Source organism: Aptenodytes patagonicus, chromosome 7 (genome assembly GCF_965638725.1).
Source record: "Aptenodytes patagonicus chromosome 7, bAptPat1.pri.cur, whole genome shotgun sequence".
NCBI classification, from domain to species: Eukaryota; Metazoa; Chordata; class Aves; order Sphenisciformes; family Spheniscidae; genus Aptenodytes; species Aptenodytes patagonicus.
The window spans coordinates 61,340,333-61,367,452 of NC_134955.1; the positions used below are offsets into that span (position 1 = coordinate 61,340,333).

Below are 27,120 nucleotides of genomic sequence, written 5' to 3' on the forward strand. Positions count from 1 at the left end.
CCAACCTCCTGCTCAAATCACAGTCAATATTGATTTCAGACCAGGTTACTCAGAGTTTTGCCTGGTCAGGTCTCAAAAACTTCCAAGAATGGAGACTCCATGGCCTCTCTGGACAACCTGTTCATATACTGGACTGCCCTGCACCAGGTAATTTCACAGTTCAGAACAGATCTTGTTAAGCGATTTGGGGTTTAAGTCATTATATAACACGATGATAACATTCAGGTAGGTCTACCCAGAAGGTATATCCAAACTGTCTGGTCATATAGAAATTCATCTGCCGCCACGCTCCCTTTATCTACTCATCCCCTTTACAAAACGTTGTGGTAGGAAACTATGTGAATTGCAAAATATTAATGTCAGGGAAACAACAAAATGACGCAGATAATTGTCTGTGGAGCCATACTCCCACCAGGCAGATCCAATATTTTACTTAAGATGTTTTCTTTGGAGGAAGAACATGAAAGAGCAGCAAGTTTTACCATTTCCCTCAACCATTCCTCTTAACTTACATTCTAGAAATCAAGTAACTTGTTTGCCCTTTGTGCACCCTTTTCAAAGAAACAGCATTCCTGTGATATTGCTACTAAAACAGTAGGCTGACAGGTTTAACAAGTTAGTGCTTGTATCCATGTCTTGGGAGATACCCACACCCAGGTAGCCCCAACCTGCTTACTAGGGTGATAAATACCTGTTACAACCCACACTTGAGTTTTAAAGAAGTACAGTCCTCTTGCTTGCTACCTGATTGTGAAATTTTCCCCGTATTTTAGAAACGTAAGTTTTTGTTAATTCTTCCATCCTTTGTTGACTCCAGTCTTAACTTTTCCAATTACAGATCCTTGCCTCCTTTTTCCTGTGCTGGCCTGTTTCCTCTTACTGTTCACCCCTGTGAAAGCTTTTTCCCAGTCTGGTTTCCTAAGGAAGTAAGGTATGTGTGATCACACTGTTTGGCAGTCTGAGTCCATTCCTCCCACCCGGTACCTTTTGATCCCAGTGAAGACTCTTAATATCCCCTTTACCAAATTTCACTAAAGTTGTCCAAAGATACCAAGATGCTACAAGTTCTATTAAAAAAACCTGGCAGTGAATAGGAAAGACACCCACAGTATCATCTCCACTAAGGGAAAGGCTGCAGCAGGAATAGAGCAATCACCTGCTTAGCTGGGCAACCAGCACAAACTACGGTGTAAAGCAGACATACCACGCTGTCCTAGTCATGGAGGGACAGTAGAGCGACACTGACACAGAAGAGGGAAGAAAGGAAGCGTTCAGCAGAAAAGGGAAGGTAGTATGGTGGGAAGGGCAGGGGGTTATTCCACTGAGCCTAGTAAAGGAGGTAGATCCCAATTCTACAGGAAGCGAAACTTCACCAAAGTTCTGCTGTTTACAAGCAAAAGGTGACACGTCCTGTGTTCTCCGACACATTTTCTGCTGGGCCTTTGACTTCTGCCATGCCCTCCCTCCCGTTTTTATAACATACATACACACACTTCACTTACTCTTGTCTGCCTCTTGCTCAATGATCTGATTCTTCATCATTCATCAACATCCATTAGACAAATAAATTCAGTGGTGCAAGACTTTGGTTATCATTACAATGACAGAGGCTCCACTGGGTTAAAAACCTGAGAAGCACAACCTGGTTACCTCTTGCAAAGTGCTTACAGCCCCTGCAGAACAGCCTCCTGATATGGGACACTACTTCACACACTGTCAGAGTCCCCTTTATCCCCCAAGCAAGGCCATCCAGTTTTGGATGGCTAGTCAGTACTTCCTAATTTTAAGATGTTCTCTTCCAACAGTATTTATCTGAACTGAAATGCCGGTAGAAACAGACATATACACTAATACAACACCAAGAAAGTCTGAATCTTCTTGAGGCTGATTGCCAGCATTTTTCAAGAGAATAAGTGAACTTTAATATAAGAACTCTATTATTAAATTAAATATTGTATTGTGATACGTATTCTGGTATACAAATGTTTTAAAAAAACTTCAAACTTTTCTGAAGAAGTAGCACACAAAAGATATCCATTTGCAGCCATGATTATGGATTTTGCTTCGTTTTATGAAAGCCTTCTGACATATGTAAAATAGAGTGCCTGACCACTTTCAGTCAGATACCTTGCTGGCACTTAACAGAACTATGAGTTTGGACAAGATTTGGATTACATAATTACATGCAAAATCCCCAAAGATTTAAAAGGATAAAACCGTCATTACTTTTAGGCATAAACCAAGACTGAGTGCTCATAGCTTCCACATTGTGCTCCACGAGCAGCTTTATCAGTTACAGAAGAACTGATCCTGGCATTTAGAATTTGTACACTAGTTTGCAATAACGGCATGAACAATTTATCACCATGCTAAAGGGTAATGGCATCGGGAAATGTTTTGAAGAAAAATATTGAGTAGTAGTTCTGGTGCTGATCCTATTAGCGTCGCTAATTTTGCCAGCAGAAGAGAAAGGCATTTACCTTGAAACATAATCTGTGTTCACTGTTATTCTTCTTGTGTGGCAAGCCCCAAAAGCTAGTACCACATAGAAGGACTCAATCTGCAGCAATATGCTACCATTTGCCAGCTCGTTGATGAATGTTACCACAAACACTTAATGGCTGGCTATCTGCCTAACTAGCCCATTCATCGCTTTTCATGCTTACAATGAAAGGACACCAAAGATAATACTCAAGATTTGTGCAGACAAGTACTGAGGAACGTGCAGATGGTTCTGAGTAGTCCAAGTGACAAAATGCATTGCCAATTTAACTCCTGTCAAAGCCACCGTGCTTCTCTGAGAACTAGACAGCAACAGAGTTCTAGCAGGCAAGAGGAAGTAAGTGTTGGCTTACATATCCAAGAACAAACATCAAATGACTATTTGCTGTACTCATATATATGACAGCAGCTTACCTACAGAAAAATAATGGTCAGGTAAAATAAAAACCACATGTCAATCAGACCTAAAGGTAATGGCATATGTTAATGCTACGATAGATGCAAGTACAAGGGAGAGGAAGCTTATATCTGAGATCCAACAGAGGAGGAAGCCCTCTGCCCAATTTCTCATCTTCATGTTGTGTTACTGTCATGGAATGATCCATAACTTAGGAAAGTACAACTTGGTCTCTAGAACCAATTCAGGCAGGGTTTGTCTTTTTTTTTTTTTTTAACACTGAAGTTGACCTTGGAAGATGGAACTGTTAGTACTAAGACTGAATAAAAAGGTGACTGTGAATAGCATTTAGTTTGGGAAACCCACAAGTGACTTACCATCCACACAAGCTTGGTGCAGCTTCACAATACGTAACATTTTAGCATACAGCTACTGGGACACAGACAGACTTTTTTAAGCGGGATGACACACTCCGAACAAGAAAACCCACACCTTTATGAGTACTAACCAGGGCTTTTCAAAAAACATTCAGCAGCTTGAGATTAAGTTCTAGCCCAACTGTCACAGGAGAATTAAGAAAGAATTAAGAACACAGAAACTGTGTTCCTGACTGCAGTTTGTAGTCCAGTTTTTCATACCTCTTTCCAACTTGTCACATTTGTTTGGGAAAGCTGCCATGCCTCTCTAACCTTTCCCTAAGGTTCCCAGCTCTTTCAGCAGACTACACACCAACCATGGACTCCCTGGTGGTCTATCAGCCTCTTCAGCCTTAGAGACTTCACTGACTAATCTATTGAGCAGAAGCCCAATAATGTCTGCAAGTTGTCACTTTCTGAAAAGACTGAAATACCAGATCTTGCTTCTACTTGAATTTCATAAGGTTTTCAAATGTGGTACTTTCCTCCCTCTTAAGCCTTGCTAAAAAAATGCAAAGAAAAGATTACTATTCCACAATAAAGAATCTTTTCTGCTTTTGAATAACTTGATATCCAATGCCTTCTTAAGCTTCATCTTCAGTCCTTTTATATTCCTCAAGACGATCGTACCCAGCCCAGAAGACACGTGCACATCAAGTCATATACAGGCTCTTTGAATTATAGATTTTTCCCTGGGACTGTCTGACATCCCAGACATTTGAGACAACCGAATGAGGAGCTACACGACCACTTTAATCCAGGAAATCCATGCTGTTGTTGCTGAAAGAGTTCCTCCTTGTTCCCTCCCACCATGCTCCACTCTATCGTCTGGATCATCATTAGCATTCACGTGGTATGTCAAACCAGGAAACATTTGCAGGCGAAAGCTAACTTGTCTATCCCATCCCCTCCCACCAAACCATTCACCCAATGTGACTCACATACAGCTGTGATGTTGGAGCCCCAGCCCAAGGCAGGCAGCAGGACACGGCTGGAGAAGGGCAAAATGGCCTTTTTTGGAATTGATGTGGATCTGCCTCAGACTGCAGTGAGCATGAAACTGCTACGCAAGAGTCTGTTTCTAGCCAGCCTACAGCACATTAGGACAGAATCTTCCAAGATACGTGTCAAAACATTGTAAGAAGTGGATGGCAACAAACACCACAGAATACAATCTCTGTTTAATATAGCTTTATTTGTACCTGAATTTTAATGTACTCACAGTCCAGGGCCAGATTTTGCAGGTGTTGGAGAGGCCATTTAAGCCACAGCAAATGGCAGTCACATATTGAAGCACATCAGTAATGGAAAAATTGTTTCAGGCTTCTACATGAATCACTAGTTCCAAACAGTAAAATTTCAATGATTCAGTTTCTTTCATTCCAAAACAAAGTTGTAAATATTGCTAAAAATCCACTTACTTTACTGCATGATGAATAATCTAAAAAGCAGAGTTAATAATTTTTTGTAGAATAGCTTGAGAATTATGACTGCTCAGAAAAACCCTTTGATATTGTCACTTATTTTTCAGATAGTTTCAAACTAGAGATTAAGAAAATCTCAAATTTGAGTTCACCCAAATTTCAATAACATATGAATTAATCTAAATTTCATCAGACCCAGCACCTCTTGCACACCCTGCTAAGAAATAAAACAATTCCAATCTGATGACCACACTGTGCTGATATAAGCTTACATACACGTACATTAATTAAGAAGCCACCACTTACATCATCAACGTATGAGCAAAGTTCTAGTTTTCTGACTGCATGCTTTATTTCATCTTAAAAGTAAAACTTAGCAAGACAAGCAGCATAACTGTTTTATCAATTATTTACCGTAAACACACATCTTTTGTTTTCTCCAGATGTATGCAAGATGTTCTCTCAAGTTACATAATGAATATATTAAGTTTTTTAGTAACAGAACAATTCATACTTTACATTGGTGCTATATTTACCACATGCCACCTCCTTTATTTTAAAGGTTAGAGGTTTCTATTAATAAGCTCTTCTTGACAAAGCACCCTACACAAATGCACTTACAGTGATAGGAGAGAAATCCACCTTATGAGGTATCCCTTTTCTCTGCTTATAAATTTAGAGTGAAGTAAAGATGTAGTTCAATGACACAACCGAAGTGGATCGCTGCGACCAGAGGGGCAGTTTCACAGATCTGCTCTCTTCCTTGTATCAGCTGTAACAAATTCAGCTGGTCTCACCTCGCTGACCTGATTCTGCTCACTAAACCAGCAGAAACCCAACCTACCAAGACACATAATGCAACTATCATCCTGTAGTTTAACAAATTGAATCATCATCACTGAAGGGTCAGGAGAGGCTGCTACACCAGCGCAAGCAAGAAGGGTAAAGGAGTGCAGCTCTTTTTCAGAGGCCATCATCTTAAGTAGCACGGACCAAGGTGAGATGAACTGCCCATGCAACAGCCTTCACAGCAGTCTAGTTGCTGCAGAGGTGGCCTGCCTTGGTGCTAACACCCAGGCAGCTGCACGGAAAGTTGGGTAAGGGAGCAGAGTCAAATGACAATTACCTTTTTCCTGATACGTCAGTTCTCAGCCAGATCAACACCATAAACTAGGAAATAAAAGACTAAGGGGATGGGGCATTAGATCAGCTTACAGTGCTACAGAACTGCACCTGACTTTTTTTTTTTTTTTTTTTTGGATGGCTCAAGGCTGCAACACTATGCATATAAATACCCTGAGCTGTTTTTCAATTTCAGGAGTTCAGATAGCAACAGCCACAGGTGTGGCACATCTTTCTCTTCACTTCCTTTTAAATGGCAGCAGGCAGGAGGACATTTTCTCAGACATTACTCACCCTGTTTCAGAACTTCCCTGGAGCTCCAGATCTAATTAAAAGGTCAATGAAAGTCAGATTTTTGCCGTAGGAAAAGGCCATGAAGACATGCAACAAGCAATTACTGTAACCAGGCACTAGAATATTTGGAGTAGCTCAAGTTACTCAGAAGCAGAGAAGAGGGGGATTGTCTTTAAATCTGCAGAGAATACTAACAAGTCCCATGCTAAGATTTGCTACACATTATAGTGGAAGGCTCAGAGTGGCTTTTTTATTATTATAAATATTTTCACTTCTTCGGCTCCCTCTCTAGACCAGGAACTCCAGAGCCAAAGCCATTCCGCCTTGCTCTGCTCTTTCCAGTGCCCCCGGCTGGCAGCGATGAAGAGGAAGACCATTTACAGCAGCACTGTTTTCACTGATGCAAAGTGCTAAAAGTCACTACCACCACAACACAGGGCAAGCAGGGCATTAGGAGCATGGTCAGCCATCTGTAACAGAAAAACCCCTGGGGTTTGGGGTATTCAGAAGGCAAGCGCATCTCCAGAGGGCAGGATGCTTCCTGACACTTACTTGCTCAGAAAGGATGTAAAGAGAGCAGAAAGGGAAGAGAAATACATCTCAGCCTTCCAAGGTGTGATGAAAACTTTACCCAGATAAAGCAACGTGCTTCTGATTTCACTATGCAACTTTTCCTTAATGTCTGACACTGACTCAGCACATTTCAAAATTTGTCTATATCTATCCCCAGGCTTTCCATGTACTACAGTTAAAATTTAAATTGAAAAAGGAAAGTCTAGATTTTGCGGGGGGGGGGGGGGGGGGGGGGAATCTACTGGAAATCTGTGAGGAGATCCTAAACCTGGCCTTAGATATAGATTTCTAGAAATGGAGTAAACTGTGTGGTACATGGACCATTAGCAGTACAGATTTTTTTAAAAGTGGTCATGGCTCAAAAAAAAAAACCACCAACCAAAAACCCGCAAAAATTGTCATTATTAAGAAATAATCCAAGAAGCCTGCAGAATTCTGTTTTAGAATATTGCCCATTTAAGTCATCAGTTTGCTAAACAGCATCAACTACTGATTCTGAAGTTTTGAACTGACCAAGATCATAACACCTGCTATTAAACAAGAATAAAAATCCATCTAAAGCTTGCTTGGAAGCAGGGTGGGTTTTTTTTAATACACATTGAATAGCCCTGAAAGAAAACATTTTGGATAAATGATAATGTGGAATATTAGACACATGACAGTTCATACATGTTCAAATTTTTAAACCGTCCTTTAAATCAAATAGTCATCCTTAGGGAAGTCAAATTTAAGAAACAGTTAAGAGTTAAGAGTGAATTTTTAAAATCCAACTGATTTAGAGCATGACTAAAGAGCTTTAACATCGCATGCATATGCAAAGCATACAGAACAAGAATCTAAAAACAGAACACCATGCCTTTTCCTAGAGACATTTCCAAGTCTCCAAGCATTATAAATTCAGCTTTCTCTAGCAGAATCAGGATGGAGTTCTTCCTTCTTCTCTTCCCCTCATTATGCATTTTTGTCACCCTTTCTAATCCAACTTTTTGCTAATTTACGTACAGTACACTGAATAAGCTCTTTCCCCTTATCTCAATATTTTGTGTATCAAAGAACACACTTTTGGTTTTGTTTAGTATTTTTAGCCCATCTTTTCCTAACATCTTTGCTGTGATATCTTTCAGAAATTCTTAAATCCAGTTTCTGGATCGTGATTTTAGACAACAAGTTCTTAACAGACTGCCAGCTCACATGACACACTGTTTAATGGACATGCTTCTAGACATTCCCGAACATCTTGTAGGCTCCTGGAAGCTTATATCCTCCACACTACTATTCTAAACCAGAACATAGCTCCTGTTACTGCACGCCCCAGCATGATGAGCAGCAGCCCAAGCTCCGTGGGTTCTAGCTTCTCCCTCTTTCTTGCATATGCTTAAAGCCAGTAGGAAACAAAAATCTGTTCATTGTCCTTAGCTGGTACCAAAACTACTGCCATTAAAATATGAAAAGTATTTCAATCATTACACTCACAGTTGCAAATACCACATATATCACACTCTCGCTCCTCCGCTTTTCAAGGTAGGCATATCAAGTGAGGATCATCCCAACAAGTTTTTATATCGGATGCATTATCTGACAGAACATTCTGCTTTTAAGCTTATTGTTTTAAACACAACTTTTCAGTTTTGTACACTCCTCTCTACTTGAATTTAAAAGTAAGATTATCCACATGCCATCTTTGTTTAATAAGCACTACATCCATAATCCTTTTGCCCTAAGATTTATTTCCATGCATTTAAGTAGAGAATTCCTTTTCTTTCGTCATTTACAGCCCATCTAGACAGGTGTGTTGATTTGAAAACAGAAGATCAAGTACCAGGACATTCAGAACAAGCTTGTAGTAGGCTGGCAATCTCAAATCTTTATCTATACCTCAGGCTCCATTCTGTTGGCTTCCAACCTTTTCCTTTACTCATACTTGAAAATAACAAATGTTTGAACGCTCCAATGCAACACCAGGGTGAGCACCTGCATGCCAGTACAGATGCAGCTGGAAAACCCTACCAGTATAGATGTGCTTTTACAACTTTCCATTTCCAGAGCAGGAACCAGTGAAGATGCATTAACTTCCTTCCAGAAATCTTCTGACATAGTACATGGCCTCTGAGGAGACCACAAGCAGAACAACAAGGAATTTCTGCCAATCTTCAAAATACTTTAAGCTGTTGCAACGTAACTGCAAACTAGTATAGACATTGAGACAACTATTTACACAGAGAAAAGCCAAATGGTTGCCTTTCTACTTCCTTACACATCGTTTTAGCTATACCCCATTCCCTTCTCCTTTTCCAGACAGAATTTAATATTTTCCTTTACTAATTTATCTCCAGTGTCATCTAAGTAAACCTTGGCTACTTTGCCCACTCAGTGATTGTTTTAGCTCTTAAGTAATATTTTCCACTTACATTGACTCACTTTAAAAAACCATTCAGTCCCAAACCACAATCTTTTTTAAAAGACTGTCAAACTTTTCATCCTTGATACTGTAGTTCAGACATGCTAGTTTCATTTTTGATGCTAGTATTGTGGAGCTGAGGCTATGTAATGCTTTTGTTCCATAAACTTCTTTGGAATTTTCTAACAGAAAAGTCTGGAAGAGATGTAATCTTTAATTTTTTCCTTTACTTTTTCATCTCTTAAGATTCTCAATATTTATGCCACTTACTTTTTTTTTTAACCTACATGAAAAAGGTGCTCAGGACTGCTTGTTTAGTAACACATCACTCCATCTTTGGGTTGACACTGTGAATCCAGCAAGGACATGAGTATTACCAAAAATGTTTTTAATCTCTTGGTAGTTTCATGGCCTTTAAAGTAACATGCAAGCTTCGATCTGGTTCTTATGGGCATGTACACACACAACACAATCTGTGACAACAGTCTTCAAGACAGAGATACCATGCAGCATTGAGGGGAAAAGAAGGCTGCGCTTATAAAGCTTGCATTTTTGTTGTTCAAATCTTCTGTAAAGGAGTTGAAGTCTTAGAAGACTATTCTTCTGGCAACCATCCTAATGTTTATACCCTCACAGCCACACAATTTCACTTCTATGATAATTTCTTGAAGCTTAACTCTTGTTTCCCATATAATTTGAATTTTAAAACCAAGTTCATAGCAGCATCATTAAAAGAAAATCTAGGTCCACAAAATCTTTAAAAAGAAATATCAGGAACAGCTATGTGTTGAACTACTCCATTGTATTATTTGCATGAGCAGCAAGTGTCACTTCATCACAATTTCTATTACGGTGCTCAGACTGCACCAGTAGTTACTCTTACACAGGAACAAAAAAAAAGTACCTAATCATTTTAAGAAATTTTACAATAGCTGAGTAGTTTGTGCAGTTACTCGCAAAGGTTCACCCCTGACTGACTGTTCAGATGTATTTTAAAGGAAGGAAAGAAGCTAGCATTTACAACTGTATTATATGAAATCAAAATTCAAGTTGTCCTTTCCTGAAGAACCACTCTAAGAAATGCATTTTCAAAGAACCAAGAAGTCAATTTGGAGTCTCATCTTTCTTACGTGAACATATTTTAACAAATCAAAACCCCCAAAAGTCTAGTAAGAATCTTTCAGTTATCACCTATGAAAAATTTTTCTTTGCATATCATCAGTTCCATCTCTCCTTCAAAATCTTATTTAACAGACATTTTAGTACATAAGCTCAGCTTACCGTTTGCCATAAAGTACAGGCTATCACTTCTGGAAGTACCAGGTAAAGATGTCTGGCCTGACCACTGTTTGTAGTATATTGATCAATATTTAGGACCTTAAGTGATGCTTTTCCCAGTCCTTTCTAATTCATGTACCTGCTTATTTTTCATTCCAATACTGCAAATTTTAATTCAAATACTATGACTCCTCAACAATCTATTTCTGGACAAGTGTTAAAAGATTACAAGTAGACAGTGTTGATTTCCTCTTCCACGAATTGTTATGCACAGCTAAATTTATTTCCTTGCCAATTGATTTTTTTAAACACAAAAGTGATAACTAAGAGTCTCCACCTAAGTCCCTCAGAAAGTGGAGAGGACAGTTTCTTAAGTGTTATATGGCACATGAGGGGGGAGGGAGAGATGAGGGCAAGGAGATTGAAGAAGAAGTAGGTCTTGCCCATGCTTCTCTCTTACAGAAAGATAATCCATTATCTTTCACCAGCTGTCACCCATTTCAGAGCTCTGAAGGTAAATTACCGGAGCACATTTTCCAGTAAAGTCTCTGTATTATTTATGCTGTAGCTATCAAGCATATACTTGAAGTAAGAGCTATTATTACCAATGTGCACAATGACATATTACAGCCACTGACGCAAAAGATCATTGCAGCAATGTGTGTACAAGTGTGCATTGCTGTTTTGAAGACATCACTGCAAAGTGCCTTCTCTGAATACAAATAGGAAGTAAGAAGTAAAAAGTCTAAACAATGAAACAAGAGAGGAAATTAAGGACATGAGAGGAGGGGGATGATATTTCTCAGTAGTTTTAGGCAGCAAGAGTCAGTCCAAAAAAAGAAGTTATTACCATTACTTCACTATCTGCTTTTTCCCCCGGGTATCTGCACAGTGTGCAGGTACCTCCCAAGAGGGAAGCAATACATTGCAACTAGAACACAGTGTGAACAACTTCCATACATCAATCACCAACACAGCTGAGGGCTAACAACCACAGCATCTGAAACAACTATACAACACTTTGAACAAAGTTTCTTCTGAAAAATTAACACACATTATAAATTGCCCACATACACAGTCCTTGCCCCAGAAGGGTAATGAACCATTACATTATATAGTACTGTCAATGAATGCCTTCATGACACAGCTGACAGTATATGTTCTCTGGCAAGGATGTCTACCAGACTTCCAGGCATTTAGGAATCATGAGAATTTTGAAAAATCTTATTATTTTCCCAGGAGTTTGCCGCAAGCAACGTACTCAAAAACACAAGTATAAATTCATTGTATGGAAAGTCAAGTGTCACTTAGGATACCCTATTAATTACAACACACCACTAATAAAGGATTCAGTTCTTGGGTTTTGTCCCATTTGCACATTGCTATCCTCATCCTTGATAGCACTTCCCCTGCTATTTTCCATATATCAATATGATTTTGAAACAGTGAATTTGTTGTGCGTTTTGGTTTGCTAAGTGCACTATCATCAAGAAAGAGTATCAGCATTGAAACCATGTTGCAAGCCCAACTTCATGCAAGTCATACAAGCTCTTATTTTACAGAGGAAACCAAAAAACAGTTAATATCTCCCATTAGATCTCTACAACTATGAGGAAGATTTGTTTCACCCTGTTGTTAGCAAATGCTTAGTCAGACTCCTTATAATGTCAGATATAAGGATATTAGGAACCCTACTAGATAGACATCCCTTTGTGATATGCAAACATATCTAGCAGAACAGCTAAACCTGTATTTTTCATAAAGGATGATTCAGGCTCGCAGTCATGCAGGGATTGCAAGCTCTTCTGACAGCTCCATGGAACAAAGCTTTAAAATACTTCAGCTGCTATCAAGGCTAAGAACTAGACATAAGGAAACCACACTTGGGAACAAGCACTAGACATAAAACATAAGTTCAAAGTTCTTGAAACCTGTTCTGGCAATTCTCTTCCAGGAACAAGGAAACTGGTGCTTTTATTAAATACAGGCAGAACAACATGAACAAAATTTAGTTTCCCATGATTTACAAGCCTAAAATTTAGTTAAAAGCTTGTCAATACTTACACTCAGATGACGTGGTAAAATGCCAACCAATCAGGGTAAACACCTAAGATTACTTTATCTACAAGAAGAAGATTCTATTTCACATATTCCTTTTCATTCTGAGAAGTATGAAGAAAAACTGTTTTCTATTAAAGCAGCCATGATGTTAAATAAATTTGCTAACACAGGAGAGAATAAAAAAAAAAAGATACTGAACGACAGAATAATTTTAGGTTGGAAGGGAACTCTGGAGTTCAGAGCCCAACCTCCTACTCAAAGCTGAGATAACATCAAAGTTCAATCAGGTTGCTCAAGGCCTTGTCCAGCTGAGGTTTATCTCCCAGGATGGAGAGACTATCACCTTTCTGGGTGCCTCTTCCAGTGCCCGACCACCCTCAGGAGGAATATTTTTTTTCCCCTTACGCATAGTCAGAATCCTCCTTGCCATAGCCTGTGTCCATTGCCTCTCCTTCTTGGCAGTGCACCTGAGAAGAGTCTGCCTCTGTGTTCTCCCTAACCACACATCTGGCAGTTGAGGATCATCATCAGATTCCCCTTCTCCAGGCTCACCAAACCCAGGTATCTCAGGCTTTTCTTGCACATCACGTGCTTCAGGCCTCCAGCCACGTCAGTGGTTCTCTGCTGGACTCAATTCAGTTTCCCAGTGTTTCTTCTGTACTGGGAAGCCCAGAACTGGACACACAGTACTCCAGAAATGGCCTCACAAGTGCTGTAAAGAGCAGAATAACCACTTCCCTCAACCTGCTGGCTACACTCTTGCTGATGCAGTCCAGTACACAGCCAGCCTCCATTTCTACAATGATGCACTACTGACTTTTTCAACTAATTGTTTACCAGGATCCCCAAATCTTTTTCTGCAAGGCTGCTTTCTAGTTGGTCATTCCCCAACTTTTACAGCTCCACAGCGCAAGACTTCGCACCTGTCATGCTGAACTTTGTGAGGTTTTACAGTGTGAAGGAAATATAACGCTGGTATGCAAAAGGTAAAGTATAGAATGTAATCTCTGCTATCCCCACTCTCAAAAAGTGCCTGAAACATTAAACAAAACCTGTACGATGTTTAATACTACCCACAAGAATAGGAGGTTTATAACTAGACTACCTGTAGCTCTGATTCTGTCAAAATCAACCAGGGCACTTCTGCTCCTGGTTTGAGCCACTCAAATACATGCATACCTTTAACTCGGAGGATAATTACTGCAAAGGCTAAGAGCAGTAAAAGCTTCTGCATCACTGATTTTTTTTTTTTTTTTTTTTTAATCAAAAATCCCCCCCTTCCCTCCTTCTCAAAGTGTCAGGTCTTTTGACTGTCTGATGTGAATTGTAAAGACAACTTCAGGATGCACAAGGATTGATTACTTCTAGCCATGGATGTAGACCTGACTGGGTCTTGCCTGCCTGGGTCAAGCCTGACCGGTATAGCCCTGTTGGTACAGCACTACACCCAATCCAGTAAATCCTGCTGGCCTGCAATAATATACACAGAGCGATAACCACAGTTCAGTTGCCTTAATAACCAGTAAATACTTCTAAGGGTAAGATAAAGACAGTCTGTGGGCCTGATACAGCCTCCAGTTAGGTATCCCCACTGTATGTTGTCTTGTAGTATGTTATCTGGAGTACCAGGCCAGCAGAACCACAGTTTAAAAACAGCTGTTTGATTTTGTCATTATTCCCAACTTAAATATTAACTGTGCAGGAAACCAAAGGCTGAACTTACTGGTAATGGAAATCTTCAGTTACATAAGAGTAAGTTAACTCAGTCAAACTTAATTCCTCCACTTAGTGATACCATGCCACATGACTAAGGCATTTTGCTACAACTAGTTAAAGCTGGTCTGGAAAGAAAACGTTTGTGCTTCTTCCCTGTGATACAACAGGCTAACTCATCTGCAACTTCTCAGAAAGTCTGCTCTGAAAGATGAAGTGTTGTGAGTTTAGGAAAAATACCATATTACCCATAAAAGGCAGAAAGATTAAATACCATAGACTCCAGCCTTCACTCTGCATTTATAACCCAACATCTACCGGTTACTAGCTACCAGTCATTCTATTAGGACCTTTAGATCACTTTTAGCCATTTGTACATGTAAAAATTTTCTTCTCCCAGCCTCCTGTAATTAGTCATACAGGCTGAGGTTCTGAATCACAAAAATGTAGTTTCCTTTTTTTAGGTAACTTGAGAGGGTTGCAGGGCAACAAAGCTGTCCTAAAAGGAACCACCGATAGCGAGTGCGCAGCGAGATCCCCTCCTTGCCTTAAAGAACATACAAACTAAAAAGAAAGAAAATGTGGACAGATACTACATTCCTATTTTGCTCAGATGCAGTGCAAATGATCACAGACTAGATAACAGAAACCCAATTCCTTAATTTAAAATTTTCAATACAAACTTCTTACTCAAGTATGCCTAGCCATAGAAAAAATACATTTGCTACTCTTCTTTGGATCCACAGTCCATGAATAGTCAGAAGCCTGCAGAGCATGCACACTAGGCGTCCATCTCTCGGTGCTAACAAGAGACAAGGAGACCATAGCCACACAGCCATCATACACAGAAATGGGGGTGGAGGGAACAACACCACATGACGACTTAACTAATCCCATCAGAAAAAGAGCTAAATTTAAAGACTAAACATGTGTCTTAAAAAGCAAACCTTTGGGAACATATTTCAAAATGATAATAGCATCTTCATGCCTAAAGTCACCTTCCCGCTGTTTCTACTCTGCCTTAATTACAGTAAAATAAAAGATACTCAGAACACTCCAGCTTTCAGTACTGATAATCCAAGTCACACGGGCAGCAATAAAACCAGCAGCACACAGAAAAGCTCCGTGAAGCCACCAACTTTTGAGGAAGGATGTGCAAAATGAAGATCATAGAAGTCATGCTGTAACAACAGCAGAAATCCAAAGGCGTGCAAGGCAATGGAGACAACCCCCATCCACCCCCAAGGTACATGTGGATCTCTGGAAGAGGGGAGGAACCAGGGACAGAGGAATTCCTCAAGAGTGGGAAAAAGGTTTCAGATGCCCCAGAAGTATTACCATGCAATTACTAGAAACCTCATCCTTGCTCAGGTGAGGACAGAGATTTCCCCCACCCCACTTAGCACAACTCTAAAAGGGATTCAAGGTTTTAATGCCTTTAATTAAAAAAATGGGTTCTTTCCTGGGGGAGAGTATTTGTTGTCTTTTTGCCAGTACTACAGGGTTTAAACCAATTTAGGGCATGATCTATTTTTATGTACCTTTGGAGAAATTTCTAGTGACCCAAAGCTTTTCCTTAAGTCTCACCTATCCAGGGAAGGCATACAGTTTAGTTCTTAGGCTAAGGGACCATTACTAGCAGGGAAATCATAATATACTAAAAACCCCCATACTTCTATAGTGGTTGCTATATTTTGGGTAAAGTTACACATCTATAAAAAGAGTGAATCCACATCCCACGAACTACACAGTCCCAAATAAAAGTACAGTATTGCCAGAATAGCTGCAACATTCCTTTAAGACTGACTTCCACATATCTACTTAAGTGAGTTTAAAACTGGTTTCATCTTACTTATTACTTCATCTTTCACTGATTTTTTTTGATGAAAATTAGAACAATATAACAAAAGGTTTAAGTTGAATTAAAAGTCCAGACAGAATTTTGTTTAGACTTTTCTAAAATCCTGAACATGCACATCTTGCTAAACTGCCATAAACACATTCCAAGTAGGACTTCACAAAGCAATTATCCATGTTTATTTTTATGTTGGAGAACAATTATAAACAGTGAAAAGAATTTGGGATATATCTGGAATTGATGCTGCTTCTGATCTTTTCTCTTCTTGGCCTTTTTGGGAAAGGCAGCTACACATACTCAGCTCTCAGTGGCACTGCACTTAAGCAAATTAAGAACTATACTTCAGCCTCATTAATGCTCACCTGATTAATAAAGTCCATATATATTCAATAATTCAATACGTAGTGAAGACATCCCCACCATTTTCCAAAGCTCAGACTCCTTTATAGAGGTCTCAGGTTGGGCTTCCAGAGGTACTAGTCACATTTGAAGCTTTAGGCCATGGTTAAGTAATAACAGGTTTCAGTGTTAAGACCCTGATGACATGAATGACAGAAATTAAGATCTCAGGCACTTCAGGATGCCAAAGGCCTCAGCTGGCAATGATGGATGCACACACTTAATCTGAATGCTCTCTAAGTATATCTACAGACATGATTACTGAGGTCTATGCAAAATCAGGGCTTAAGAAAACAGTGTGTAGTTTCCTATTGAAGAAAGCTACATTCATTGCATTCTGGCAATCTGCATGCGCTGATGAGAAAAATAGAGTGGAATATTTTAGTATTAGGAGACAGCTAAAATGAACAGATCACATTGAACCACAGACCAAATGTACTTAGAAATTCTTAGACCTGGAAAAGCTTTTTAAAATTAAATCCCTTTTCTTAAAAAAAACTCCCAAAACAAAAAACCAACAACAAAAACCACAAAACCTAGAGCTTCAGTGGGATACATTAGTGAGCATGATACAAGCTCTTTGGTAACTACATCAAGAATATATTGCAATTCTCAAGTGTACCTTATGAAAGACTTGGAAAATTAATCTCAACTCTGTTTAAAGCATTATCAAAGGCAAAAATACAGTAAAAAGCTTTAACAAGTCCCTTCTATTTTTCTAAACAGATTTGCTTGTGGTCCATCATCCTATTCATCTTTTCAGACATGTATAATGAAAAAGATGAACCCATAAAATTTTTCCTAATCCTAGGCACTATATTCTGTTAACAGCTCAGATAAATTTGTGATTGTTTAGGTAAGCATTATAATTCTTCCTTTTTGTAATACCCATTTAAAAATAGCTTGCATGAATTGCCTCAAATTACAAGCAAGGGATAAAACGTTTCATAAATTTGAAGAATCTGTAGTAGTTTAACATTCCCAACTAATCTCAGCTACAGATCAACGTTTCTAAAACCCAAAACATTAATATATAACCATAAAGTAAAAAGATTTTGCTAAAAAAAAAACCCTAATGAAAGAAGTCTCTTCAGTTCTGACTCACACAGTTAAAATAATTTGTTTCTAGTAGGTATAGAAGAAACTGGCTCACTCCCACAGGTGAATTATTTGCAAAAAAAGGTTAGTTCAACTTCATTTGACAAAAAAGTTCATTGCACTGAATCTGCTGACTAAACCAACATCCAAGCCATTTCCACTGATAATGCATAATTGTGCCAACCACCAAAGTTTTAAGGATGTAAATTAAGGGGTTTTTTTTCAAAATATTGTATCTTATTATTACCTATGAAAAAGCAATATGAAAATAATTTAGATTTCTAAGTGAAACAAGTCAGAAAAAATGTTAGATTTATGGATGCTTATGAAACCTTACTTCTGCATTCTATACCTTATCATGTACCATGAGTGAGAAACTACTAGCTGCACACATTTTTTCTATATTAAGACAAATTTATCAATGACTTGTTTACCCCCTTCTGAGTTTTCATATATAAACAAAATTAACATACAAAATATAAGTCACAGCCTTTAACATACCACATAATTCCTCAAGTCCTCACTAAAGACTTGCTATTTATTAGCAACTTTATCCAGAGGAGAAAAGCGATACCGACTTCCTTCTATGGGACAAAAGACAAGCTTCACCCAGGACGTCTGTCATTTTAACAGCACATGCCAATGTATCTCTCATCCTCCACACCACATTACTTTCCCACTGCCAAAACATGACTGCAGCATTCAGTGCCAATGTTTCACAGCATCAAGTTTTACAGAAAAAGTCATTAAAAGATATTGCCTCATTCTAAAAATAACAGATTAGAACAGATGTAAAGGGTCCATCATACATACAGCAGCAGGCTTTGACTCTCATGCCTTCAGATCACTAGCCCTGACTACAATGCTATCAAAGCTAACATGGCAGTTTGGGCTACTTCAACATTAATTAATCCTAACATACTTTTCAAAAGAACAAAACCAGTTTACTCAAAGCAGAGAATGCAGGAAAATGGGATTCAGCAGCCACGCTCGCACTGTTCTGCCAGATGACCATCAAAGACTTCATTAGCAAAGACGATCCAAGCTACGGTGCCCCATCTCCGAGCACAGGAAAGCCTTCAGGGAGCAGGAGAGGGTTCCAGCTGCATCCACACTGCACTGTGCACAAAGAAACTGTGCCCACCACCACCACTGGCCTTTCCAGAACCTCTGCAAGGCACCTGTAGCTTCACCCTGCCCCAGTGGGCCCCCATCCACACCCTCCTGCTGTTAGCTCTAGTATAAGGGATCGTAACAAGCTCTGGTGGATAGAGAATGGAAGTAGAGGAACTTAAGCCAGAATCCAAAATTCAGTTTCCTTGTTCATCAGCTGTCTTCATCCAACCACACTCCGCACATGTGCCAAACAGGCTTATCGCTCACTGTACAGCTTTTGCTTGCACAGAGAAGGACATAGACAAGCTAGCAAAGCCTGAGGTCCCTTCCTGGCTTTCTATGTGTATTTCTGCAAGCAGTGGAGGGGGGAGGAGTTGCTAAAGGGAAAGAAGAGAGGAATTTAAGCCCGCAAGTCAAGAGATACGACATGTTATCAAGTGACAGTTTTTCCTGGTGTAACCCAAAAAGGCCAAAGAAAAGATCCTCACAAGCAACCCTCAAAGTCTGACAACTCTAAGGTCATCTCAAAAGTACTTAAGGATAGTTTCTGCCTCCTGTACTAGCAGCACACTCAGCCACACATCGTGCCCCCACCCTTACCTAGCACTTTTTCTAGTACATCAGTGCCTGTGGCAGTCAGAGGATGAGGTCTACCCTGCAGCTAGTTTTGAAGATGCTCTAATGCCAGCTAGGAATACCTTTTCTCAGGTCCACATCTACACTTCTGAATACAGCTGCTTTCAGGCAGAGAGAACAGGCTCTACACTCTTCTGACAGAAAGGCCACCCTGCAGGGTTCTCCCTTCCCTCATTAGATATTTTTTTATTTGAAAGGTTAAAGTGCGTCTGAAGAGCAGAACTGGAAGGAGGAGAAAGTAGGTCTGGGAGTAGACTTGTAAAGTTCACAGAGCCCCCCCAACAGCAAGATCCAAACTTGAAGCACCAGTCCTGACAGCGACCCAAAATTGTGAATCACTGCACCAGCAGCAGCACGACAGCAACCCTTTCTCATGAACTTTCCGTGTGTGATTTTTCCATCCGTGGTCCAGCCTCAAGTGTAACAGATATATACCCAAAAGTGGCTGCTCAAGGTTAGGCTAAAGAGGTGCTTTGAGCTCTCTGTATACACATTTTTCCCTCCTCTAGTCCAGACTGGGAATATATTGCTGTTACTACACCAGGATCCGCTGCCTATTACGCCAGACTGTCTTCAAGGGCTCACCAGCAGGTGCCCAGCCAGCCTACTTGTGCTAATCATCTGCAATCTTCTTTCTTTCCCCCACAGCTTCATCCCCCTTAAAGTAAATTCCTCTCAGGAAAAAAAAACAAACACCCAAACAAAAAAACCCACCACCACCATCCAAAAGCAGAACATCAGCCCAGCTGGGTAGCAGACCTTGCACAAACTGAGAACGCAGAAGATAAATCAGCATTCAAACAGACGGCTCATAACATATCAGGAGAAATAGTCCACAGAAGTATCCCATGCACCTTCTTCAAGAAAAAAAATGCCACATTTCAGATCAGTTTAAACTACTCTGACACTGGTTTTGAGGTGTTCTCACAGAGAGGACTAGCCAGTACATAGTCCAGGAGTGAGACAACACTGAATGAACTATGTGGGGACATGTGCCATCTTGCCCTCTGTAGCACGCCAGCAGTACAAAACAGGGTCAGAGGAAACAAAGGCTGGAGCAAGAGAGTCTGTGCAGCACCAAGAGCATTTTGAATACAAGTAAGTCCCGTTCCTGTTAGACTCTTCTCTGAACATGCTTGCCTACTGGCTGCAAACTGTGCCAAGTAGCTGTTCAAAAATGGAGCAGCCGGTTGCGCCAGTCCCTGCTGACTGGAAGTAAGGGGCAGTAAGCACGAACCACAGCCAACTAAGATAACTCCTGAAAAACAAGGTGATGTCAGACAAGCACGAATGTGATGCCAGCCAGCAAGGTGCCCTGCCAGCAGCCATTCTAGCACAGGATTATGAAAGATTCTGATCCCTCAGTATGACAGAACAAGGGGCACCATAGGGAGGAACATGTTGTACCTGAATGCTGAAGGACAGGTGATGCACAGACACCTGAGCTGCTCCAGCACTCCTGTACTTCTCTCCTCGTCACGTGAAACAAGCAACAGCACACACTTTTTGCAGGAAGAGTCTCTTAGGAGGTCCCTCTGCAGTGCACGGACAATACCACCCCACAGCACCCAAGCACTGGTGTGCACCATAATCTATCAGGTAAGTCCAAAGGCCACACAGCCTCCTCTGTGCTTGCTGATAGGTAGTCCTTAGGTACTACCTACTACTTTAGGCAGTCTTCACCAGTGGCCTCGATCAGCTTTACCAAGGGAAGTACCTCCATAGACTTCCAGGGCCATGCAGACTGTTTTACAGGCTTTCTAGGACCCAGGACTATCCAGTTCCAGCATCTCCCCAGATGCCAGCTAGGTTGCTCTCCTGACAACTGGAAGGATGAGCAGAGATGGTCAAGCAATTTGGCCTCAGAGGCATGAGGGTTGTAGCAGCCCAGTTTCACTGATGACTTTCAGAGAGGAATGAACAAGTATAACTAGAACAAACAGGACTCCTCACTATTTCTCACTCTAGGAGCAGCAGATGTAGCAACAGTTTAAAAGGCACTAAGTACAGATTTGGGAAATTCCTTCTGAACATGTAGACATGGCTCTGCTATCTAACAGACTTGGACTCAATTCCCCCTAACAATACTGAGCATTATTTCAATATCTATTATATAGACAATACAGTGATAATCAATTGGGCGAGACCTTATTCAACAGGAGTTATAAATAAAAATAACTAAAAGAAAAAGACTTTTGAACTCCTCACTTGCAGCTCAGCTAGCTCTTCTCCAAAGATACTTGGCATAAAGATATGCATATTATACTTCCAGTATAGGGAAAAAAGACGGTCTGTTTGAAAGCTCCATTCACCATGGTAAAGCTACAATTGCCAAGGTTAAAATGGCAGATTCTTACAACATTTCTAAAGCGATGGAAGCCACAAGCCGCCTCAAGGTGAACGGCCACACCCTACGCTCTTCCATGGTTAGCAAATAGGAAGAAGATTTTGAAGAATAAGCCTGTGGCAGGACTGCCAGGAAGCAGCAGCGGAATTTATAGGACAGAAGCAATGAGATCCACCATTTGGGACTCACCAGCCTCTGCAGGTGAGGTGCAAGGCTTCTACAGATGTTGAATAGGGAGAACATGGCATAAGTCTCACAGGATAAATGTGGGACTTAATTTTCCGGACTCCCCAACTTCCCTTCTTCCACAATCAGCAGCTCCAGAATAGGAGCAGTACCATGCTGCTGTCAGAGAGCAGAGATATCCACATCCAGCAGCTACACCACACAACTCAGCATCTCCTCTGCACCCCACAGCCAGGAAAAAACTCTGCCTCAACTACCACACCTGAACTCTATTTTCTCTTGGCAATTAAGAATGCAAGCAAGTCCATCAGCCGTGCTGAATCATTTTACGGGAATTTTACATGTGTGATACCTCACACCCAGTTTTAAATCCAAACTAGTAAAGAAATGCTTGTTATACAGCTCGTCTTAATTTAACCTTAATACCTATGCAGTTTATTTCCACTGTCAGTGATAAGTCTCCATTTTGTCAAAAGGAAATTCCTTCTGTCTCCAGCTGATAAAGAAACACTGATCTTCAAAGTATATCCCAAATATTTAACTACACTCTCATGCTTCTACAGACACATAACAGCACACAAAACTTGTGCACATCAATCCAGAATATCTTCTAACAGAGAATCAGCCTGTAATTAAGACTGCACATCATGACATGAGGAAGATTAGTGCGTTTGGCACGATATTTTCCTTATTAGCTGGAGGCAGAAACAAGTTCCTTGTCAGTGGAAACATACTGTGAGGGCATTGGGACACAGATAAAAGGTGCCTCGTTGTTGGCATTTATTTGTTTTTAACAGCTTGAAGGAACAGGAGGAACACACAGCATCAACTGTAATTGGTTTTAAGGGTATTCCTTGTTGATGGAACACAAATATACAGCAGTCCAGATTTAGGTCCATCCCCTTACCATCAAGAGCCTGGATTATAAACTTTTATCCCTACTCTGCAGCACCAGATGGTAGCTCACATACATTTCAATTATTTATTGAATAGGCACTTTGTTATACTAGGGTAATCCCACACTGCAGTAAGAACTACACACTGTTTTTATTGCGAGCTATACTTTTCATTAAGTCAGTAGCCTTTTCACATTCAGTGAACACAATAAATAGAATTAAAAGAAGCGATTTTATAAACAATTGGATAATCGGCCTCTCCATCACACAGAAAATGACAACGCAGGGATCAATCAGTAAGACACAACCACCAGCAGTGCTATAGAAAAAGCATATAATTCTTTGGCCTGCACCAAATCCTTTCCTCAACTTCAGTGCTAAAAGTACCATCATAGTCTGATCTATCACATTTAACAGTTTGTAGGTGCTCACTCATTCAAGCCACCAGCTTGAAAACAAGAGTATAAAACCAGATTGCACTTTGCAGAAGACATACAAAGCTCCCACCACAAAACAAATAATCAATGTTCCCCAGGCTGCAGCCTTGCGGGGCAGATGTGATAAAGTGGTTAATTATTCAGTTGGCAATCGCATTACTGACGTCAATAGAAGAGTCCAGGAAGTGAATCCTCTTAGTTTGTTAGTGTATGACAAAGAGTGGTGGTCCCCACAGAAATTAAGGAGAACCAGCTGTCCCTACATGTTAGTGCTCTGGTCTGTAGTGCTGAAGACACATTTGCATTTACTGAAGTAAATCGGTCCCTCCCTCTCCCTTAGGAAATCCTTTGTTTTGTTTTTGGGGTTTTCTTTTCTTTTAAGAGGGCTCTTTAAAAGCCTAATTAACTGTACATGCATGGAACAGCTGATAAACGGGACAATATACTCGTGAGCAATGATCTCTCCTCCCTCCCCTCCAATTCTTATTCCATGGAGAAGTTAAGTCACCTTCGTCATGCATTATTATTCATAACTTACTCAGCTGAATAAACCAGTCAGCCACCATGGCTATTTTAACATAAATTCATTTAGGCATGCAGCAGGGAAGGATCTCTACTATCCACATACCTGCAGTCAATAGTCTTAACTAGACAACACTGGATAGAAAACTTTTATCGTAAGTGTTATCACAAGTATCCACATTTTCTTTTGTCAGCACGCTCCGAACTATTGGAGGTTTCTCATTATCAGGCTGCTTAACAGTAGGAAACCATTAAACAAAGCTGTTATAAAGGCTGCCTAGAATTGCTCTGTCCTTCGGGGGCATGCCCAAATTAAAAACACTGCATGATGAACGGTAACTGTTGTTCCTTCAAGACACACACACGCCCTCTCTACAGCAACAAATCCGGCACAAGAGCAGTATTTCAAAGCCTGAGCCTGCTGCTCTCCCCCTCCTCCCCTCCCCCAGGTAGGAAACCCTCCGAGGAGCACTGGATTAGCCTGACATTTCGGGTTAAGCCGAGCAGGGTTTCAGGCCAAGGACACTCCGGTGCTGTTCCTGCTGCCAAGCCGTTCGCTTGGGACCGAGCGGACCTGGGAGGGGACCTGCAGGGGTCAAGGCCCGGCTGGCGGCAGGGGTTGTTCCCCGGAGAGGCTCCGCATCCAGGGGCGGCGTCTCCCCACCCCGCCCGGCCCGGCTGCAGACGGGAGCGGCGGCGGGGAGCGCACTCCCGGGGCCGGGCCACCCTCCCGGGCCAGCTCGCCGCCCCTCGCCCGGGGATCAGGGCAGCGGGGATCCCACACAACCACCCGCTATCCGGGCCCCGTCCCTCTCCCTCACGGCCCCGGCCGGGCCCCGTCCCCCCCATCCCCCCCATCCCCGCGGCCCGTCCCCGTCTTCCCACTCGGGCTCACCCCACTCGAGGAAGTCGGAGACGTATCGGTCGCGGCGGAGCGGCGAGTCGCGGCTGCACTCGGCGTAGACGCCGACCAGGAGGTCGAGCAGGGTCTCCACGCTCAGCACGCTGTCGTGCCCATGCGGCCCGTCCAGCACCAGCTGCTCCAGCCGCTTCAGCCGCACCTTGGCCGACATGGTGCCGCGGCGGCGGGCGCAGGGCAGGGCCGGGCCGGGCCGCTCGGGCGGCAGCGAAGCCGGCGGACGGCGGCACGCAAAGGCCCGGGGCGCCGCGCTCAGCCGCGCCGCACCGCCCGCGCCCCGCGCCGCCTCCCGCCCCTCACGGCCGCGCCGGGGCCGAGCGGCTCCTTCCACGGGCTCCGCCTCAGGCCCGGACGGTCCATGGGCCGGACCCGGCCAACCCCCCGCTCCGGCCTCTCCCCGGCGGCGGGGAAGGGCTGCTCCCGCTCCTCCTCCCCCGGCAGCGGCGGCCCCGGCGAGCGCGGCCCGGCGCGTCCCACGGAGCAGCCCCGGCGGCACCCGGCCACGCCCACCACGCAGCGTCCGCGCGCTCCGACGTGGGCAGGGCCGCGCGAAGCCGCACAGGAAGATTGGGACGAGCGCCGCGCCGTAGCGGGGGGGGGGGGGGGAGGGATGGGTCTGCCCGCTCCTTGCAGCGCCTCGGCAGATTCGCCGCGGAGGGTGCGAGGGGCGGAGGCGGCGAGAGCTGCACGTTCCCACCCGCACTTTCGTCTCCCGCGGCAGGGCGCAGTCTGCGTGTGCGTGTGCGTGTCCCAGCCTGTGCCACCCCAGCAGGGCTTCGGGGGCGAAGTCCCCTCCTCACCGGTCAGGCAAGGACGGCGGTGCTCTGGGCGCCGGGCAGCCTGTCCCGACCCAACCGGGCCCTCACCGGGCTATGCCAGGCCGTGGCTTCCCTCGAAGGACGGGGATGACCCCGGAGGCCGCCGTCCCCACAGGCCTTCGCTGGGCGCTGTCCGCCCAAAGCTGATGTGGGGCTCGGGAGGCTTCTCCGGCCATGGCTGGAGTGGGGCCTTCCCCTTCCCTGCCTCGGCCACGATTCCCTGCTCTGCGGCCGGACTTGCCTCGGTGGAGCCCCTGGCAACGGGCGCGGGGCTGGCAGGGCAGGCAAGGCCCCGCAGCAGGACGTGGCATCTGGAAGCTGTGGCTTTCTGCGCCTTTCAAAACCTACCTGGTGATAGGGCTTTGTTTCAAAGCAGCAGCAGCAGCTAGCCTGGGCAAATAGAGCCCTGTGTGTTAACAGCTGCTGTCCACGCTCCCTTGAAGGAGAAGGGAGCTCGGTGTAAGGCACTCAAACTTTCTGCAGTGCTTTTTTTTTGCATTACAACTTACTCTGAGAACTGTTCTCTCTGGAGGCTGCAGTACCTTAAGGCAAGATGCTGAGTAGCTTGGGATGGGAGTTTACATCTTTAGGAATGCAGCCAGTCAGGTCCTGATGCAAAGCTGAACTGGGAAGGATGCCCTTTCCTTGCTTGTCTCCCCTGGCAAGTAGATGGAGCGCTGTGTGCTTTCTGAAAATCATCACACCGGAAAGAGAGGCGGCTGAGTGCTGGTTCTGTCAGGGCTGGGAAACACCCTGCCTCCAGGAGCTGGAGCTAGACAGGGGCTTGCACCGTGGTAGCTGCAGTTGCCAGGGGTCCTCCACGGTCAGCTGTGACATGTCGGTCATCGTTAAAAGACCTGAATGTTCTCAACCATCACCTTCGGGGCCAATGGCTAGGCCAAACCCAGCCAGTGCTGCATACAAGGAACTGCCCTTTTCAAAGGGTCAGGAGCATAACCAGACAGAGCTAGATGGAGTGTTGTGTAGCAGAAAGTATTGCTCCCAAGGTGACAGAGAGGTCCAGCAGATGATTACAGAAATACTTGTTTCTAGGAGCACTTGCCCCTCAGACATGTCTGATAGATACCTCTTTGACACCAAATACCTGTTATATCTGAGAGCTATTCAGGTCATAATAATATTGTGCTCTGCATTTGGACCTACTACCTGGATCAAGAAGGTATAGGTGTGTTGGGACCTGTTAATTCTAAAAAATGCAATCCGATAGAAGATCCTGTGAATCATACTTTTATACCGAGAACCTATAATTTTAAAACAAAGAAAAACCACAGTGGACTAAAATAGTTTTGTTTTTCCTAAATGACTTCTCTCTCTTTGTACTTCTTTCTGCAAACATCCACTTGAAAAAATATTTCACAGCATATCTAGAAGTTTTCACTGTTCTCTCTCGATGTTCCTCCCTGGGTACAGTTGTTTCACCTGACCTCAAACTGTTTAATGTCATAGATACACTCATTTGCAGGGTCCTTGGCATTTTAACTATTCCAATTGTATTTCTGGTGTTGTTGCTTTATTTAAAAGGGGAGTTTAACATTTTCCGCTTATTACTACTTTGGAGACTCATTTTTGGGCAGTTGATTAGAGTAATGGCTAGGGAGAACAGAGTTTTAAAGATCCTGTTACAATATCTATCTTTCCCTTTCTTATCTGTTCCTGCAGATGGTGATTATCACCACCTCCTTCAGTAAG

The 27,120-nt window shown here is 42.6% G+C and overlaps 1 protein-coding gene across 3 annotated transcripts in view; it reads right to left on the reverse strand.

The window, feature by feature from the left end:
- The window catches only part of CDC42BPB (CDC42 binding protein kinase beta), a 102,648-nt gene extending 77,859 nt beyond the window's left edge, over positions 1–24,789 (reverse strand). For 2 of the 3 annotated variants that reach the window (XM_076345496.1, XM_076345495.1), the window contains exon 1: positions 24,569–24,788. In XM_076345496.1, the coding sequence (XP_076201611.1) occupies positions 24,569–24,746 (178 nt within the window). In that variant the 5' untranslated portion in view covers positions 24,747–24,788. Of the gene's footprint in view, positions 1–24,568 lie in introns of all 3 variants that reach the window. The other variant, XM_076345497.1, reaches the window with a different exon arrangement.
- Positions 24,790–27,120: the final 2,331 nt, after the last annotated feature.